This window comes from Pecten maximus, chromosome 12 (genome assembly GCF_902652985.1).
Source record: "Pecten maximus chromosome 12, xPecMax1.1, whole genome shotgun sequence".
NCBI classification, from domain to species: Eukaryota; Metazoa; Mollusca; class Bivalvia; order Pectinida; family Pectinidae; genus Pecten; species Pecten maximus.
Genome location: NC_047026.1, coordinates 21,846,919 through 21,868,741, shown reverse-complemented (window position 1 = coordinate 21,868,741; position 21,823 = coordinate 21,846,919). Strand labels below are relative to the sequence as shown.

At 44.7% G+C, this 21,823-nt stretch overlaps 1 protein-coding gene across 1 annotated transcript in view; it reads right to left on the bottom strand.

The window, feature by feature from the left end:
• Positions 1–296: 296 nt before the first annotated feature.
• Positions 297–21,823, bottom strand: part of LOC117339571 (solute carrier family 23 member 1-like) — a 37,694-nt gene continuing 16,167 nt past the window's right edge. The window contains 9 exon segments of the mRNA XM_033901254.1: positions 297–1,831; positions 2,238–2,333; positions 2,777–3,050; positions 3,400–3,642; positions 3,644–3,654; positions 4,386–4,542; positions 18,048–18,168; positions 18,427–18,608; positions 19,030–19,109. Of these exon segments, the coding sequence (XP_033757145.1) occupies positions 1,566–1,831; positions 2,238–2,333; positions 2,777–3,050; positions 3,400–3,642; positions 3,644–3,654; positions 4,386–4,542; positions 18,048–18,168; positions 18,427–18,608; positions 19,030–19,109 (1,430 nt within the window). The 3' untranslated portion in view covers positions 297–1,565.

The following is a 21,823-nucleotide window of genomic DNA, read 5'->3' as shown; positions in this document are numbered from 1 at the left end:
TTAGACATGTTCCTGTGGTAACTCCTCTATTCCTGTTAATATATTGACGCTATTTTTTTAGCGCTCTTCGCACTGAGAGCTTTGCGCGAAATTATGATCGCGCTAATAATACATTATATACACTATTTATATATGGCAAATGATATTGGAGCGCTCATTCTCCATTCCCCTAATACTTTCAAATTGATAATGCGCCCAGTACATTAACAGTATAGTTAGTATTAGGTCATACCATCGCCACCTGGTATTTCCTGGCTGATCACGACACAGAATAGATATTAATAAGACACGATTTGCATGATTTACATTGAGTATATATTTAATTTGGGATTATAGTAGAATTTTATTAACATCCAGTTCTTTGAAATTATTTAAGGTGTAAAATCGAATGCTGCCGCTGATAACACCAAAAGTGCTTATGTCACAAGATACTTTGTGTGTGCTATTCAGAGTTATCTCTCTTGCCTCACAAAACACATTGGTAACGCCGACGTCAATGATGGTAATAGAGATATTGGCTGAGGAGTTGCAAAACAGAAAACAGTGTAGAATGAATTAGACGAAGATCAACTACATATCTTGTAAAATTGATGTAAGATTCCACATTGTTGAGTTCATGCAGTTGAAAGCCACATACTCTTCTGAACAGGTTGGTCAAGTTGAGTCATAAATGTGTTGTAGAAAACTGGCCGATTTAAATTAACATACTCTTTTGACTATGATATATTGTTGCACTACAAGATAAACACTTCAAACTAATAATACAGAGCCGTGTGGGGCACCATATGTTGGTATATAACGTTATAGATGTCTGCGCGGTCTTCTTCCTCAGCGTTTGGAAGTTAAGATGGCTATAGACCATGAAAACCCTGTCTTAAAGTCGTGACATATACTCTTGTTACAACACCTCGGCGTGATGAAGTCTAAACGGCTTGATGAACAAACAGAATCCCGTCATTTACTTAATCCGTGATAAACTCCCTGGCTTCAAGGTTTTCAAAACAAAACGGCACTGTGAACAAAACTTCGTCATTAATTAAATTCGTGAAAGAATCCGTTTTATCAAGGTTTGGAGTCCGGACGTCATTGTGAACAAACAAAACCCCGTCATTTACTTAATACCGTGGTGAACTCCTTTATCACCAGATTTGGAAGTCAAGACGGTTTGTTGAGCAAACAATACTTCGTCCTTAATTAAATTCGTGAAAGACTCAATTGCTGCCAAGGTTGGAAAGTCAAAACGTCTGTAGTGAACAAATAAATTATCGTCACAAAATTCGTGATGTTTTTTTTTTTTTTTTACATCATGTTTGGGAATCAAGAAAATCTAGACGGCTAGATCTACAGAAACCATCAAAACGTTATAGTACAGACGCATTTGCTTCAGTTCCATTGTTACTGCATGCAAAAAACAAGACGACTTATATACACACATACAGTCACAAAAATCTTTTAAAAACTCATCATTGCTTCAGTTCTTTGAAGTTAGAACGGCTATTTAACAAGATACCCTCAAAAAGACCTGATTGATCTTTTTAAAACTCAGTAGCTTCGACACCTTTGCTTCAGCGAGTGGAAGTCAAGACGGCAGGCCCAGTGAGGCTACGTCGTCTTCCAAAGTCACGTGATAAGCTTCTTTGCTTCATCCCGTCTTTATGTGAAGGATTTGGCATGAAGGGAAGGAATCGTAGTACTTTGGAATTCCTGTACTTGTCAAATAAAATAGGGTTATAAACTTCGTATCCTTCATTGTAGTCTAACCCAGTGGGAGCATTGGCGGTGGTATCATCTGGTGTCTCCCAGGCCGCGATACCTCGCTCCTCCCTGGTACCTGATAAAGAAAATGTTACCATAAATATTTCAATTCATATGAGTTTAATCCACACTGAACCAACTGAAAGTTTATTCGATACGACCTAAATATGTAAGCAGATTGGTAAGTAGAACAGTGCGGAGTAAGACCTTTTTGTAATTTTCGAGACTATTCGCTCTTTTGTCAAAAATTACAAACACAACAAATACTGCAGTACAATTTCAAAAATACAGGAACAACTGCAATGCCCGCTTTTAAAACAAGCATATCGCTTTGGCTGACTGCAACACTAAGGCCTGAAATGAACAATCCATCTTTAGTTAGTGCAACTAGAATAAATAAGTTATTACGATCCTGCTATCATCGCGTGCTGATTAAGCTTTTAATGCTTGAATAAGTCCATGGAAGGAAACGGATAGCATACCTGGTATCGTGTTGTCAAGGAAACATGCTAGGACACCACCAGCGAGGTTAGGATTTCCTAGAATCATTGTGATGACGTCATCAGCTTCTTTATTACCTGAAACAATGTAGATAGGCGATTGCAGAATTATCCTAGTTAGAATATATTATTAACCAGTGATTTTAATACAAAGAAATATACACAGAAAGTGTGCTGTACTTCGCGCGTAAATATACAGTTAAGTCGACAAATGGATATTTTACCGTATGTTACTTCTTCATTGAACCCATTTTATTTCGTTAAAACAAGAAACTATTGTCATGTAGACAAAATGATTCTTACCCAACAGGAGAGTAAAATGAGAGAGAGAAAAGGAATACTTACATGGATATCGCTGAAAAGGGGTTTCGGAAGGTAAAACGTCTTCGGTTTTATCGACGGAACCCAAAATGTTAACTAAGGTAAAATCCATAGTATTTTTGTTCATTTATTTATTTATTTTTTGTGGAGGGGGAGGGGGGCATTTTAATCTTTCGAAGCCTAAAACCTTATTTGCCTACCTGTGTTGATGACGTTATCATACGCCTCCACCCAGTGGGGTATCATCAGACCAACAAGTAGAGAGGTTCCGATGATGGCAAGGTTCCGAGTGGACGATAAATCTACAGATTTAAGATTGGACAAGACGACACCATTGAAAACACCAAACATGACGATGAGAACTCCGCCTAGCACCGGGTACGGTATGGTGATAAAAACAGCTGATACTTTTCCGATGACGCCGAATATAATGTAGATGATGGCAACAGTTATAAATACATACCGACTTGCAACCTGAAAAATAAATAAAGAGATATGGAATTAACTAAAATAGTCATAATGATACAAATAGAATGATGAATCATCCACTTCAACATCTTTGAACTTAGATACTGAAATGTCAACACAATGCATCGTGCACAAACATATTGCTGTTCTCTTGTAGGTTTTGTTTGCCCCTGGATACAAGAAAGCTGGTTTAAAAACAAGATAAATATCAGAAATGGATTAAAAAAAATAGCCTAGACTTATGTTTGTCTACTGTAGTTCTACTTCGTTTGTAACTTCATCATCATCCTCTATATTATAACATAGGATGCAAAGTATATCATTTCTGATGTATTTTACTATTAACTTAACATACCCTTGTCAGACCTATTGCTCCAATGTTACCCCCATACGTGGTAGTTCCATGGCCACAGCCTATCGCTCCTGAAAGGGCAGTACACAATCCTTCGATGGCGATACCACGGTTAACGCCCTGAGCAGAAGGCGGTGGAACACGACAGGTGGCAGCGCATGCGTAGTAGTCGCCTATTGAATCCAATATGGAAACAATTGTTGCCACGAAAAAACCAACAAAGGCCGATATGCTGAAAGTTGATTTTTCCAAACTGACCTGAAAGAGAATGTTTTGAAGGTTAAATCGAGAAACGTCCGGTTTTCAATCAAATTCTATCATGTTATAGTAACGTTTTAATGTCAAATCTTAAACAGACATATGATATGTTTATTTGTCCTCATATGCTGATATCTGGACATGATCGGGAATACAGTACTTTAAACAAACAACAACAGAAAAAAATGGAGAGTTTGATATAACATAAACAGTCCCATGTTTCTGAAATAAATCTGTAAACACTATAATCATGTAGTCTTTTATTGGTATCGGAAGTCTAGCCGTTTTGATCTGCTTACTTTTGGAGTTGTGATAAAATGTAAACTGGTATATGCTTTTTTGGATACATAGCTTATCCTTTTTCTTCACTTTAGTAAATCTATACACATGTACTTTAAGAAATCTGATTATCTTAAATGAAATGTGTTTAAGTTTCCTTTAGTGAATAGTAACATACCTGCTTCTCCTGAGTTGATATTGTAGCAGTTGATAGTATCAATTCGACAGACTCAGTACCACACTATTATCTGGAAATGCCTACCTTGGGTCACATTTAGTCATTCAAACAGGTTGTTCACCATCTAACTGTGTGAGCTATCACTTTTTATGCTGGGCAAGAATATGTACTTTTTTCAAATATGAAGTATTTTTTCTCATTGACTAGGTATCCTGATGTTTTTCCCAGTGTTTGGATGTACAGGTACCCACGTGTTTGATATCTATTGTCTTACCTGGATAAGGGAAGTAAAACCAGCTGGCCCGATGGATGACGTTCACCCTCGCGTCTGTCCTGGAGTAATAGTCTGGACTGTCCCTGGCTGTGCTGAACACCCCGGCGGCGGTAAGTATGCCACACAGTAACCAGCCGGCCAGTAGAGCTATCAATATCTATGTAACAGTAAAAAGAGACAAAAGTATAAGATGCCTTAGAGGATAATGTGCATATGACTATTTTAGTCTCAATTATAACTCAGCTAGATCGAAATGTTCCTAATTCCCGAAAAACGTTTTAAAAATAACTGTAATATGTGATAGCATACAAATGTATGGGTTGGAAACATCCTTGCCGTAAGCGATATTTCAAAAAGGATTGGACCACTAACATCAATTTCCCCTATATAAAATTCTCCGATAATTACGTATTATCGCGAAATCCGACTAATAAGCCACACCTGTAACCTGGAAGTGCGACACTGCACCAGGTTAAACTATACTGGCAAATGTCAGAGAACACCAACCGTAAAAATCTATATCATTTTCTCGGTAGGTTTTCGCTATACCTCGTATTGAGCATAATTATTGAACATCCACAAAGACGGAGATGGCAGATGAAGAGAGTAGCGGACCACACGTTACTTACTTACAGCGAACAACTGGTGTAGAGGGTAGCGGACCACACGTTACTTACAGCGAACAACTGATGTAGAGGGGAGCGGATCACACGTTACTTACAGCGAACACCTGATGTAGAGGGTAGCGGATCACACGTTACTTACAGAGAACACCTGATGTACAGGGTAGCGGATCACACGTTACTTACAGCGAACACCTGATGTAGACGGTAGCGGACCACACGTTACTTACAGCGAACACCTGATGTAGAGGGTAGCGGATCACATGTTACTTACAGCGAACACCTGATGTAGAGGGTAGCGGACCACACATTACTTACAGCGAACACCTGATGTAGAGGGTAGCGGATCACACGTTACTTACAGCGAACACCTGATGTAGAGTGTAGCGGACCACACATTACTTACAGCGAACACCTGATGTAGAGGGTAGCGGATCACACGTTACTTACAGAGAACACCTGATGTACAGGGTAGCGGATCACACGTTACTTACCGCGAACACCTGATGTACAGGGTAGCGGATCACATGTTACTTACAGCGAACACCTGATGTAGAGGGTAGCGGACCACACGTTACTTACAGAGAACACCTGATGTAGAGGGTAGCGGATCACACGTTACTTACAGCGAACACCTGATGTAGAGGGTAGCGGATCACACGTTACTTACAGTGAACACCTGATGTACAGGGTAGCGGACCACACATTACTTACAGCGAACACCTGATGTACAGGGTAGCGGATCACACGTTACTTACAGCGAACACCTGATGTAGAGGGTAGCGGACCACACATTACTTACAGCGAACACCTGATGTAGAGGGTAGCGGATCACACATTACTTACAGCGAACACCTGGTGTAGAGGGTAGCGGATCACACATTACTTACAGCGAACACCTGATGTACAGGGTAGCGGGTCACATGTTACTTACAGCGAACACCTGATGTAGAGGGTAGCGGATCACACATTACTTACAGCGAACACCTGATGTAGAGGGTAGCGGATCACACATTACTTACAGAGAACACCTGATGTAGAGGGTAGCGGATCACACGTTACACTCAGCAAACACCTGATGTAGAGGGTAGCGGGTCACACATTACTTACAGCAAACACCTGATGTAGAGGGTAGCGGACCACACATTACTTACAGCGAACACCTGATGTAGAGGGTAGCGGATCACACATTACTTACAGCGAACACCTGATGTAGAGGGTAGCGGATCACACATTACTTACAGCGAACACCTGATGTAGAGGGTAGCGGATCACACGTTACTTACAGAGAACACCTGATGTAGAGGGTAGCGGATCACACGTTACTTACAGCGAACACCTGATGTAGAGGGTAGCGGATCACACATTACTTACAGCGAACACCTGATGTACAGGGTAGCGGATCACACGTTACTTACAGAGAACACCTGATGTAGAGGGTAGCGGATCACACGTTACTTACAGAGAACACCTGATGTAGAGGGTAGCGGATCACACATTACTTACAGCGAACACCTGATGTACAGGGTAGCGGATCACACGTTACTTACAGAGAACACCTGATGTACAGGGTAGCGGATCACACGTTACTTACAGCGAACACCTGATGTAGAGGGTAGCGGACCACACATTACTTACAGCGAACACCTGATGTAGAGGGTAGCGGATCACACATTACTTACAACGAACACCTGATGTAGAGGGTAGCGGGTCACACATTACTTACAGAGAACACCTGGCGTAGAGGGTAGTGGATCACACATTACTTACAGCGAACACCTGATGTAGAGGGTAGCGGATCACATGTTACTTACAGCGAACACCTGATGTAGAGGGTAGCGGATCACACATTACTTACAGCGAACACCTGATGTAGAGGGTAGCGGACCACACGTTACTTACAGAGAACACCTGATGTACAGGGTAGCGGATCACACGTTACTTACAGCGAACACCTGATGTAGAGGGTAGCGGATCACACGTTACCTACAGCGAACACCTGATGTAGAGGGTAGCGGATCACATGTTACTTACAGCGAACACCTGATGTAGTTGGTAGCGGACCACACATTACTTACAGCGAACACCTGATGTAGAGTGTAGCGGATCACACGTTACTTACAGCGAACACCTGATGTAGAGGGTAGCGGATCACACATTACTTACAGCGAACACCTGATGTAGAGGGTAGCGGGTCACACATTACTTACAGCGAGCACCTGATGTACAGGGTAGCGGATCACACATTACACTGTACTTACAGCGAACACCTGAGGGTAGCGGATCACATGTTTACTTACAGCGAACACCTGATGTAGAGGGTAGCGGATCACACGTTACTTACAGAGAACACCTGATGTAGAGGGTAGCGGGTCACACATTACTTACAGAGAACACCTGATGTAGAGGGTAGCGGATCACACATAATTAACAGCGAACACCTGATGTAGAGGGTAGCGGATCACATGTTACTTACAGCGAACACCTGATGTAGAGGGTAGCGGATCACACATTACTTACAGCGAACACCTGATGTAGAGGGTAGCGGACCACACATTACTTACAACGAACACCTGATGTAGAGGTAGCGGATCACATGATACTTACAGCGAACACCTGATGTACAGGGTAGCGGATCACACATTACACTGTACTTACAGCGAACACCTGATGTAGAGGGTAGCGGATCACATGTTACTTACAGAGAACACCTGATGTAGAGGGTAGCGGATCACACATTACTTACAACGAACACCTGATGTAGAGGGTAGCGGACCACACATTACTTACAGCGAACACCTGATGTAGAGGGTAGCGGACCACTACTACAACGAACACCTGATGTAGAGGGTAAGCGGGTCATACATTACTTACAGCGAACACCTGATGTAGAGGATAGCGGATCACACAGTTACTTACAGCGAACACCTGATGTAAGGGTAGCGGGTCACACGTTACTACAGTGAACACCTGATGTAGAGGGGTAGCGGACCACACGTTACTTACAGCGAACACCTGATGTAGCAGGGTAGCGGTCACACTTACTTACAGTGAACACCTGATGTATAGGGTAGCGGACTCACACATTATTACAGCGAACACCTGAGTACAGGGGTAGCGGATCACACGTTACTTACTAGCGAACACCTGTGTAGAGGGTAGCGGACACACGTTACTTACAGCGAACACCTTATGTAGAGGGTAGCGGATCACACAGTTACTTACAGCGAACACCTGATGTAGAGGGTAGCGGATCACACGTTACTTACAGAGAACACCTGATGTAGAGGGTAGCGATCACAGTTACTTACAGCGAACACCTGATGTAAGGGTAGCGGATCACACTTACTTACAGCGAACACTGATGTACAGGGTAGCGGATCACACGTTACTTACAGAGAACACCTGATGTAGAGGGGTAGCGGATCACACTTACTTACAGCGAACACCTGATGTAGAGGTACGGATCACACGTTACTTACAGCGAACACCTGATGTAGAGGGTAGCGGACACACTTACTACAGCGACACCTGATGTACAGGTAGGGCTAGATCACCTTTACTTACAGCGAACACCTGATGTAGAGGGTAGCGGATTACACACGTTACTTACAGCGAACACCTGATGTAGAGGGTAGCGGATCCACATTTACTTACAGCGAACACCTGATGTAGAGGTAGCGGATCACACGTTACTTACAGCGAAACACTGATGTAGAGGGTAGCGATCACACGTTACTTACAGAGAACACCTGATGTACAGGGTAGCGGATCACACGTTACTTACAGACGAACACCTGATGTAGCGGGTAGCGGATCCACACGTTACTTACAGCGAACCACCTGATGTAGAGGGTAGCGGAATCACATGGTACTTACAGCGAACACTGTGGAGGTACGGACCACGAAACTGAAGAAACGAGCATTTAGATCACACGATTTACAGGACCTGAGTAGGGATTCACAACTACCTGATGAAGGGTAGGGATCCAGGGTAACGGCACACTGTTAAGGAGCGAACAGTTATTAGACGTAGCGGGCCACACATTACTTACAGCAGAACACCTGATGTAGATGTAGCGGATCACACGTTATTACAGCGAACACCTGATGTAGAGGGTTACGGATCACACTTATTACAGCGAAACCCTGATGTAGGTAGGGAATTAGCAGGGCACACATACTTAAGGAGGCACCATTCAGAGAACACCGATTAAGAGGACTATATTACGCGAACACCTGATGAGAGGGTAGCGGATCACATTACTTACAGCGAACACCTGATGTAGGGTAGCGGATCCACGTTACTTACAGGAAACCTGATGTAGAGGGTAGCGGTCACACATTACTTACAGAAAACCTGATGTAGAGGGTAGCGACCACACATAATTAACAGCGAACACCTGATGTAGAGGGTAGCGGATCACATGTTACTTACAGCGAACACCTGATGTAGAGGGTAGCGGATCACACATTACTTACAGCGAACACCTGATGTAGAGGGTAGCGGACCACACATTACTTACAACGAACACCTGATGTAGAGGGTAGCGGATCACATGATACTTACAGCGAACACCTGATGTACAGGGTAGCGGATCACACATTACACTGTACTTACAGCGAACACCTGATGTAGAGGGTAGCGGATCACATGTTACTTACAGAGAACACCTGATGTAGAGGGTAGCGGATCACACATTACTTACAACGAACACCTGATGTAGAGGGTAGCGGACCACACATTACTTACAGCGAACACCTGATGTAGAGGGTAGCGGACCACACATTACTTACAACGAACACCTGATGTAGAGGGTAGCGGGTCATACATTACTTACAGCGAACACCTGATGTAGAGGATAGCGGATCACACGTTACTTACAGCGAACACCTGATGTAGAGGGTAGCGGGTCACACGTTACTTACAGTGAACACCTGATGTAGAGGGTAGCGGACCACACGTTACTTACAGCGAACACCTGATGTACAGGGTAGCGGGTCACACGTTACTTACAGTGAACACCTGATGTAGAGGGTAGCGGACCACACATTACTTACAGCGAACACCTGATGTACAGGGTAGCGGATCACACGTTACTTACGGCGAACACCTGATGTAGACGGTAGCGGATCACACATTACTTACAGCGAACACCTGATGTAGAGGGTAGCGGATCACACGTTACTTACAGCGAACACCTGATGTAGAGGGTAGCGGATCACACATTACTTACAGCGAACACCTGATGTAGAGGATAGCGGACCACACGTTACTTACAGCGAACACCTGATGTAGAGGGTAGCGGATCACACGTTACTTACAGCGAACACCTGATGTAGAGGGTAGCGGATCACACATTACTTACAGCGAACACCTGATGTAGAGGGCAGCGGGTCACACATTACTTACAGCGAGCACCTGATGAACAGGGAAGCGGATCACACATTACACTGTACTTACAGCGAACACCTGATGTAGAGAGTAGCGGATCACACGTTACTTACAGCGAACACCTGATGTAGAGGGTAGCGGATCACACATTACACTGTACTTACAGCGAACACCTGATGTAGAGGGTAGCGGACCACACATTACTTACAGCGAACACCTGATGTAGAGGATAGCGGATCACACATTACTTACAGCGAACAACTGATGTTGAGGGTAGCGGATCACACGTTACTTACAGCGAACACCTGATATAGAGGGTAGCGGATCACACGTTACTTACAGAGAACACCTGATGTACAGGGTAGCGGATCACACGTTACTTACAGCGAACACCTGATGTAGACGGTAGCGGACCACACGTTACTTACAGCGAACACCTGATGTAGAGGGTAGCGGATCACATGTTACTTACAGCGAACACCTGATGTAGAGGGTAGCGGACCACACATTACTTACAGCGAACACCTGATGTAGAGGGTAGCGGATCACACGTTACTTACAGCGAACACCTGATGTAGAGTGTAGCGGACCACACATTACTTACAGCGAACACCTGATGTAGAGGGTAGCGGATCACACGTTACTTACAGAGAACACCTGATGTACAGGGTAGCGGATCACACGTTACTTACCGCGAACACCTGATGTACAGGGTAGCGGATCACATGTTACTTACAGCGAACACCTGATGTAGAGGGTAGCGGACCACACGTTACTTACAGAGAACACCTGATGTAGAGGGTAGCGGATCACACGTTACTTACAGCGAACACCTGATGTAGAGGGTAGCGGATCACACGTTACTTACAGCGAACACCTGATGTACAGGGTAGCGGACCACACATTACTTACAGCGAACACCTGATGTACAGGGTAGCGGATCACACGTTACTTACAGCGAACACCTGATGTAGAGGGTAGCGGACCACACATTACTTACAGCGAACACCTGATGTAGAGGGTAGCGGATCACACATTACTTACAGCGAACACCTGGTGTAGAGGGTAGCGGATCACACATTACTTACAGCGAACACCTGATGTACAGGGTAGCGGGTCACATGTTACTTACAGCGAACACCTGATGTAGAGGGTAGCGGATCACACATTACTTACAGCGAACACCTGATGTAGAGGGTAGCGGATCACACATTACTTACAGAGAACACCTGATGTAGAGGGTAGCGGATCACACGTTACACTCAGCGAACACCTGATGTAGAGGGTAGCGGGTCACACATTACTTACAGCAAACACCTGATGTAGAGGGTAGCGGACCACACATTACTTACAGCGAACACCTGATGTAGAGGGTAGCGGATCACACATTACTTACAGCGAACACCTGATGTAGAGGGTAGCGGATCACACATTACTTACAGCGAACACCTGATGTAGAGGGTAGCGGATCACACGTTACTTACAGAGAACACCTGATGTAGAGGGTAGCGGATCACACGTTACTTACAGCGAACACCTGATGTAGAGGGTAGCGGATCACACATTACTTACAGCGAACACCTGATGTACAGGGTAGCGGATCACACGTTACTTACAGAGAACACCTGATGTAGAGGGTAGCGGATCACACGTTACTTACAGAGAACACCCGATGTAGAGGGTAGCGGATCACACATTACTTACAGCGAACACCTGATGTACAGGGTAGCGGATCACACGTTACTTACAGAGAACACCTGATGTACAGGGTAGCGGATCACACGTTACTTACAGCGAACACCTGATGTAGAGGGTAGCGGATCACACATTACTTACAGCGAACACCTGATGTAGAGGGTAGCGGATCACATGTTACTTACAGCGAACACCTGATGTAGAGGGTAGCGGATCACACGTTACTTACAGCGAACACCTGATGTACAGGGTAGCGGATCACACGTTACTTACAGAGAACACCTGATGTACAGGGTAGCGGATCACACGTTACTTACAGAGAACACCTGATGTACAGGGTAGCGGATCACACGTTACTTACAGCGAACACCTGATGTAGAGGGTAGCGGATCACACATTACTTACAGCGAACACCTGATGTAGAGGGTAGTGGATCACACATTACTTACAGCGAACACCTGATGTAGAGGGTAGCGGATCACACGTTACTTACAGAGAACACCTGGTGTAGAGGGTAGCGGGTCACACATTACTTACAGCGAACACCTGGTGTAGAGGGTATCGGATCACATGTTACTTACAGCGAACACCTGATGTAAAGGGTAGCGGATCACACGTTACTTACAGCGAACACCTGATGTAGAGGGTAGCGGACCACACATTACTTACAGCGAACACCTGATGTAGAGGGTAGCGGATCACACATTACTTACAACGAACACCTGATGTAGAGGGTAGCGGGTCACACATTACTTACAGAGAACACCTGGCGTAGAGGGTAGTGGATCACACATTACTTACAGCGAACACCTGATGTAGAGGGTAGCGGATCACATGTTACTTACAGCGAACACCTGATGTAGAGGGTAGCGGATCACACATTACTTACAGCGAACACCTGATGTAGAGGGTAGCGGACCACACGTTACTTACAGAGAACACCTGATGTACAGGGTAGCGGATCACACGTTACTTACAGCGAACACCTGATGTAGAGGGTAGCGGATCACACGTTACCTACAGCGAACACCTGATGTAGAGGGTAGCGGATCACATGTTACTTACAGCGAACACCTGATGTAGTTGGTAGCGGACCACACATTACTTACAGCGAACACCTGATGTAGAGTGTAGCGGATCACACGTTACTTACAGCGAACACCTGATGTAGAGGGTAGCGGATCACACATTACTTACAGCGAACACCTGATGTAGAGGGTAGCGGGTCACACATTACTTACAGCGAGCACCTGATGTACAGGGTAGCGGATCACACATTACACTGTACTTACAGCGAACACCTGATGTAGAGGGTAGCGGATCACATGTTACTTACAGCGAACACCTGATGTAGAGGGTAGCGGATCACACGTTACTTACAGAGAACACCTGATGTAGAGGGTAGCGGGTCACACATTACTTACAGAGAACACCTGATGTAGAGGGTAGCGGATCACACATAATTAACAGCGAACACCTGATGTAGAGGGTAGCGGATCACATGTTACTTACAGCGAACACCTGATGTAGAGGGTAGGATACACGTTACTTCAGCGAACACCTTTATGTGAGGTACGTAACATTACTTACAGCGAAACCCTGATGTAGAGGGAGCGGGTCACATTACTTACAGCGAAGCACCTGAGTACAGGGAACGACACACTTTAGCGACACCTGATGTACGGGTACTGGTCACACGTTACTTACGTGAACACCTTATTAGGGGAACACCTATTAGTTACACACACACCTGATGTACAGGGGCGATCCTACGTTAGTTACGGCGACACCTGAGTACGTAGCGGACACCTACTAAGCGAACGATATCATAGTTAGCGGATCACACGTTACTTACAGGGAAACCTATGTTATAGGGACACACTTCTAAGGGACAGGTAAGGATACGGACACACTTATTAAGGTAGCGAACACCTGATTAAGCGGAACACCTACGTTAGAAGCGATCACACTGATTGAAGCGTAAACGATCAGTTACGACACACGATGTAGAGGGCAGCGGGTCACACATTACTTACAGCGAAGCACCTGATGACAGGGAAGCGGATCACACATTACACTGTACTTACAGCGAACACCTGATGTAGAGAGTAGCGGATCACACATTACTTACAGCGAACCCCTTGATGTAGAGGGTAGCGGATCACACATTACACTGACTTACAGCGAACACCTGATGTAGAGGGTAGCGGACCACACATTACTTACAGCGAACACCTGATGTAGAGGATAGCGGATCACACATTACTTACAGCGAACAACTGATGTTGAGGGTAGCGGATCACACGTTACTTACAGAGAACACCTGGCGTAGAGGGTAGTGGATCACACATTACTTACAGCGAACACCTGATGTAGAGGGTAGCGGATCACATGTTACTTACAGCGAACACCTGATGTAGAGGGGTAGCGGATCACACATTACTACAGCGAACACCTGATGTAGAGGGTAGCGGACCACACGTTACTTACAGAGAACACCTGATGTACAGGGTAGCGGATCACACGTTACTTACAGCGAACACCTGATGTAGAGGGTAGCGGATAACACGTTACCTACAGCGAACACCTGATGTAGAGGGTAGCGGATCACATGTTACTTACAGCGAACACCTGATGTAGTTGGTAGCGGACCACACATTACTTACAGCGAACACTTGATGTAGAGTGTAGCGGATCACACGTTACTTACAGCGAACACCTGATGTAGAGGGTAGCGGATCACACATTACTTACAGCGAACACCTGATGTAGAGGGTAGCGGGTCACACATTACTTACAGCGAGCACCTGATGTACAGGGTAGCGGATCACACATTACACTGTACTTACAGCGAACACCTGATGTAGAGGGTAGCGGATCACATGTTACTTACAGCGAACACCTGATGTAGAGGGTAGCGGATCACACGTTACTTACAGAGAACACCTGATGTAGAGGGTAGCGGGTCACACATTACTTACAGAGAACACCTGATGTAGAGGGTAGCGGATCACACATAATTAACAGCGAACACCTGATGTAGAGGGTAGCGGATCACATGTTACTTACAGCGAACACCTGATGTAGAGGGTAGCGGATCACACATTACTTACAGCGAACACCTGATGTAGAGGGTAGCGGACCACACATTACTTACAACGAACACCTGATGTAGAGGTAGCGGATCACATGATACTTACAGCGAACACCTGATGTACAGGGTAGCGGATCACACATTACACTGTACTTACAGCGAACACCTGATGTAGAGGGTAGCGGATCACATGTTACTTACAGAGAACACCTGATGTAGAGGGTAGCGGATCACACATTACTTACAACGAACACATGATGTAGAGGGTAGCGGACCACACATTACTTACAGCGAACACCTGATGTAGAGGGTAGCGGACCACACATTACTTACAACGAACACCTGATGTAGAGGGTAGCGGGTCATACATTACTTACAGCGAACACCTGATGTAGAGGATAGCGGATCACACGTTACTTACAGCGAACACCTGATGTAGAGGGTAGCGGGTCACACGTTACTTACAGTGAACACCTGATGTAGAGGGTAGCGGACCACACGTTACTTACAGCGAACACCTGATGTACAGGGTAGCGGGTCACACGTTACTTACAGTGAACACCTGATGTAGAGGGTAGCGGACCACACATTACTTACAGCGAACACCTGATGTACAGGGTAGCGGATCACACGTTACTTACGGCGAACACCTGATGTAGACGGTAGCGGATCACACATTACTTACAGCGAACACCTGATGTAGAGGGTAGCGGATCACACGTTACTTACAGCGAACACCTGATGTAGAGGGTAGCGGATCACACATTACTTACAGCGAACACCTGATGTAGAGGGTAGCGGACCACACGTTACTTACAGCGAACACCTGATGTAGAGGGTAGCGGATCACACGTTACTTACAGCGAACACCTGATGTAGAGGGTAGCGGATCACACATTACTTACAGCGAACACCTGATGTAGAGGGCAGCGGGTCACACATTACTTACAGCGAGCACCTGATGAACAGGGAAGCGGATCACACATTACACTGTACTTACAGCGAACACCTGATGTAGAGAGTAGCGGATCACACGTTACTTACAGCGAACACCTGATGTAGAGGGTAGCGGATCACACATTACACTGTACTTACAGCGAACACCTGATGTAGAGGGTAGCGGACCACACATTACTTACAGCGAACACCTGATGTAGAGGATAGCGGATCACACATTACTTACAGCGAACAACTGATGTTGAGGGTAGCGGATCACACGTTACTTACAGCGAACACCTGATATAGAGGGTAGCGGATCACATGTTACTTACAGCGAACACCTGATGTAGAGGGTAGCGGGTCACATGTTACTTACAGCGAACATTTGATGTAGAGGGTAGCGGATCACATATTACTTACAACGAACACCTGATGTAGAGGGTAGCGGATCACATGTTACTTACAGCGAACACCTGATGTAGAGGGTAGCGGGTCACATGTTACTTACAGCGAACATTTGATGTAGAGGGTAGCGGATCACATATTACTTACAGAGAACACCTGATATAGAGGGTAGCGGATCACATATTACTTACAGAGAACACCTGATATAGAGGGTAGCGGATCACATGTTACTTACAGCGAACACCTGATGTAGAGGGTAGCGGGTCACACATTACTTACAGCGAACACCTGATGTAGAGGGTAGCGGGTCACATGTTACTTACAGCGAACATTTGATGTAGAGGGTAGCGGATCACATATTACTTACAGAGAACACCTGATATAGAGGGTAGCGGATCACACGTTACTTACAACGAACACCTGATGTAGAGGGTATCGGATCACACATTACTTACAGCGAACACCTGATGTAGAGGGTAGCGGGTCACACGTTACTTACAGCGAACACCTGATGTAGAGGGTAGCGGGTAACACGTTACTTACAGCGAACACCTGATGTAGAGGGTAGCGGATCACACGTTACTTACAGCGAACATTTGATGTAGAGGGTAGCGGACCACACGTGACTTACAGCGAACACCTGATGTAGAGGGTAGCGGATCACACGTGACTTACAGCGAACATCTGATGTACAGGGTAGCGGAGCACACGTTACTTACAGCGAACACCTGATGTAGAGGGTAGCGGATCACACGTGACTTACAGCGAACATCTGATGTACAGGGTAGCGGATCACACGTTACTTACAGAGAACACCTGATGTAGAGGGTAGCGGACCACACGTTACTTACAGAGAACACCTGATGTAGAGGGTAGTGGATCACACATTACTTACAGCGAACACCTGATGTAGAGGGTAGCGGGTCACACATTACTTACAGCGAACACCTGATGTAGAGGGTAGCGGGTCAAACATTACTTACACCGAACACCTGTTGTAGAGGGTAGCGGGTCACACATTACTTACAGCGAACACCTGATGTAGAGGGTAGCGGATCAAACGTTACTTACAGCGAACACCTGATGTACAGGGTAGCGGATCACACGTTACACTCAGCGAACACCTGATGTAGAGGGTAGCGGATCACACGTTACTTACAGCGAACATCTGATGTAGAGGGTAGCGGACCACACATTACTTACAGAGAACACCTGATGTAGAGGGTAGCGGATCACACGTTACTTACAGCGAACACCTGATGTAGAGGGGAGCGGATCACACGTTACTTACAGCGAACACCTGATGTACAGGGTAGCGGATCACACGTTACACTCAGCGAACACCTGATGTAGAGGGTAGCGGATCACACGTGACTTACAGCGAACATCTTATGTAGAGGGTAGCGGATCACACGTGACTTACAGCGAACACCTGATGTACAGGGTAGCGGATCACACGTTACTTACAGCGAACACCTGATGTAGAGGGTAGCGGATCACACATTACTTACAGCGAACACCTGATGTAGAGGGTAGCGGATCACATGACATCCTTTTTTCCTGGTATACACCGGTATTGGCATCTCTCTCTTCGCCAGATACAGCGATAGTATTATGGCGATCGCACATGTCCTGAAAGATAATGTTCTTAATTAATAGGATTTTTCGTGATGTTCTGTAATAATTATCAAAATGACTTTGCCTTTGGTCAATGCGAAATGCATTGTTATACTTAAACGAAACAGTATTCATAACGGTAACATTTACACGTATTTTGATTCAATGGTCAATTTGATTTCGTTAGTCAAAAATATATGCACACCAAGAAAACTGCTTTGACTATGATTATATTCCTTCATCCGATAATGTATAATTGTTGTAGAGCCTTACATCAATGAAATGCCCCAGTGGAACTGTGCGAACTTTGTGATAGACTTCACCATGTAAATACCAATCAAAAGGATGGTCGGAACAATGGTTACAGGGCCAATAAACCTCAGCAAAACCCCAACCAATCCAGTGGCTCCTATCAGGAAGTGTATGGCTCCAGCGGCCAATAGGCTGCCTTGTAACTAAAACGAAATGCATACATTCCACGGGTACTATTAAACTGAAGCTTGTTTATAAATGGTAGTAAAAATACATGTGTAGAAATGGTGTCTGTATGATGCGCGCTATTAGACTTTTAGAGATAGCCTATTCAAAATACAATATATGGATTAAAAAGCGACCTAACTTCTATCCCTAATGAATAACCAAAAGTTCCAAGCATTTTTGATTTTGAAAATAAAAACAAACAAAAAATCAAAAGAAAAATTTAAAAAAAAAAAAACATTGTTTAAGGAACTTTAAACAGAGCTGATGTATTTTTTCATTTTCACGCCTACGCTGTATTCCAAACGCTACCCGTTAAAATCACAAAGAGGAAGATGCCATGTGCTGCATTATATTTCCATATATTATAGACTTTAACATAAGAAGGAGATCACGTACCCCTTGGACTGCATTCAGGATGATTTCCTCTGTACCTTCAGGGAAGACTGTCTCTGTCATATTTGTGATGTTGTTGAAAACTAAAAGATAATATCATTTCTTATGTAGAGCTGTTAGTGTCAATTTAAGTCTGCATATGTCTACGTGAAGGTATACATTTGTTTCTGGCATGTATATAAAGACAACAAGCATATGTTCATGTTTTCATGCTAATACGTACGATATACAACTAGGTCGATGTCCAGACATTATCAAATTATTTGGAACAAGAGGCAAGATAACGTTGTATCAAAATTGATTGTGAATAGAGTGATCTAATTCATATTACCATTTCTCAAATAGAATTCTCCATTAGTTACCTGTAATCGGTCGTCTGTTACTGTGTTACCTGTAATTGGTCGTCTGTTACTGTGTTACCTGTACTCGGTCGTCTGTTACTGTATTACCTGTACTTGGTCGTCTGTTACTGTGTTACCTGTAATCGGTCGTCTGTTACTGTGTTACCTGTAATTGGTCGTCTGTTACTGTGTTACCTGTACTCGGTCGTCTGTTACTGTGTTATCTGTACTCGGTCGTCTGTTACTGTATTACCTGTACATGGTCGTCTGTTACTGTGTTACCTGTACTTGGTCGTCTGTTACTGTGTTATCTGTACTCGGTCGTCTGTTACTGTGTTACCTGTAATTGGTCGTCTGTTACTGTGTTACCTGTACTTGGTCGTCTGTTACTGTGTTACCTGTACTTGGTCGTCTGTTATTATGTTACCTGTACTCGGTCGTCTGTTACTGTGTTACCTGTACTCGGTCGTCTGTTACTATGTTACCTGTACATGGTCGTCTGTTACTATGTTACCTGTACTCGGTCGTCTGTTACTATGTTACCTGTACATGGTCGTCTGTTACTGTGTTACCTGTACATGGTCGTCTGTTACTGTGTTATCTGTACATGGTCGTCTGTTACTATGTTACCTGTACATGGTCGTCTGTTACTGTGTTACCTGTACATGGTCGTCTGTTACTGTGTTATCTGTACATGGTCGTCTGTTACTGTGTTACCTGTACATGGTCGTCTGTTACTATGTTACCTGTACATGGTCGTCTGTTACTGTGTTACCTGTACATGGTCGTCTGTTACTGTGTTATCTGTACATGGTCGTCTGTTACTGTGTTACCTGTACTCGGTCGTCTGTTACTGTGTTACCTGTACATGGTCGTCTGTTTCTGTGTTACCTGTACATGGTCGTCTGTTACTGTGTTATCTGTACTCGGTCGTCTGTTACTATGTTACCTGTACTTGGTCGTCTGTTACTATGTTACCTGTACTCGGTCGTCTGTTACTGTGTTACCTGTAATTGGTCGTCTGTTACTGTGTTACCTGTACATGGTCGTCTGTTACTGTGTTACCTGTACATGGTCGTCTGTTACTGTGTTACCTGTACATGGTCGTCTGTTACTGTGTTACCTGTACTCGGTCGTCTGTTACTGTGTTACCTGTACATGGTCGTCTGTTACTGTGTTACCTGTACTTGGTCGTCTGTTACTGTGTTACCTGTACTCGGTCGTCTGTTACTGTGTTACCTGTACTTGGTCGTCTGTTACTGTGTTACCTGTACATGGTCGTCTGTTACTGTGTTACCTGTACTTGGTCGTCTGTTACTGTGTTACCTGTACTCGGTCGTCTGTTACTGTGTTACCTGTACTCGGTCGTCTGTTACTGTGTTACCTGTACTTGGTCGTCTGTTACTGTGTTACCTGTACTCGGTCGTCTGTTACTGTGTTACCTGTACTCGGTCGTCTGTTACTGTGTTACCTGTACTTGGTCGTCTGTTACTGTGTTACCTGTACTCGGTCGTCTGTTACTGTGTTACCTGTACTTGGTCGTCTGTTACTGTGTTACCTGTACTTGGTCGTCTGTTACTGTGTTACCTGTACTTGGTCGTCTGTTACTGTGTTACCTGTACTTGGTCGTCTGTTACTGTGTTACCTGTACTCGGTCGTCTGTTACTGTGTTACCTGTACTTGGTCGTCTGTTACTGTGTTACCTGTACTTGGTCGTCTGTTACTGTGTTACCTGTACTTGGTCGTCTGTTACTGTGTTACCTGTACATGGTCGTCTGTTACTGTGTTACCTGTACATGGTCGTCTGTTACTGTGTTACCTGTACTCGGTCGTCTGTTACTGTGTTACCTGTACTTGGTCGTCTGTTACTGTGTTACCTGTACTCGGTCGTCTGTTACTGTGTTACCTGTACTTGGTCGTCTGTTACTGTGTTACCTGTACATGGTCGTCTGTACTGTGTTACCTGTATATGGTCGTCTGTTACTGTGTTACCTGTACTTGGTCGTCTGTTACTATGTTACCTGTACTCGGTCGTCTGTTACTAGTGTTACCTGTACTTGGTCTGATCTGTTACTGTGTTACCTGTACTCGGTCGTCTGTTACTGTGTTACCTGTACTTGGTCGTCTGTTACTGTGTTACCTGTACTGGTCGTCTGTTACTGTGTTACCTGTACTTGGTCGTCTGTTACTGTGTTACCTGTACTGGTCGTCTGTTACTGTGTTACCTGTACTCGGTCGTCTGTTACTGTGTTACCTGTAATTGGTCGTCTGTTACTGTGTTACCTGTACTTGGTCGTCTGTTACTGTGTTACCTGTACTTGGTCGTCTGTTACTGTGTTACCTGTACTCGGTCGTCTGTTACTGTGTTACCTGTACTCGGTCGTCTGTTACTGTGTTACCTGTACTCGGTCGTCTGTTACTGTGTTACCTGTACTTGGTCGTCTGTTACTGTGTTA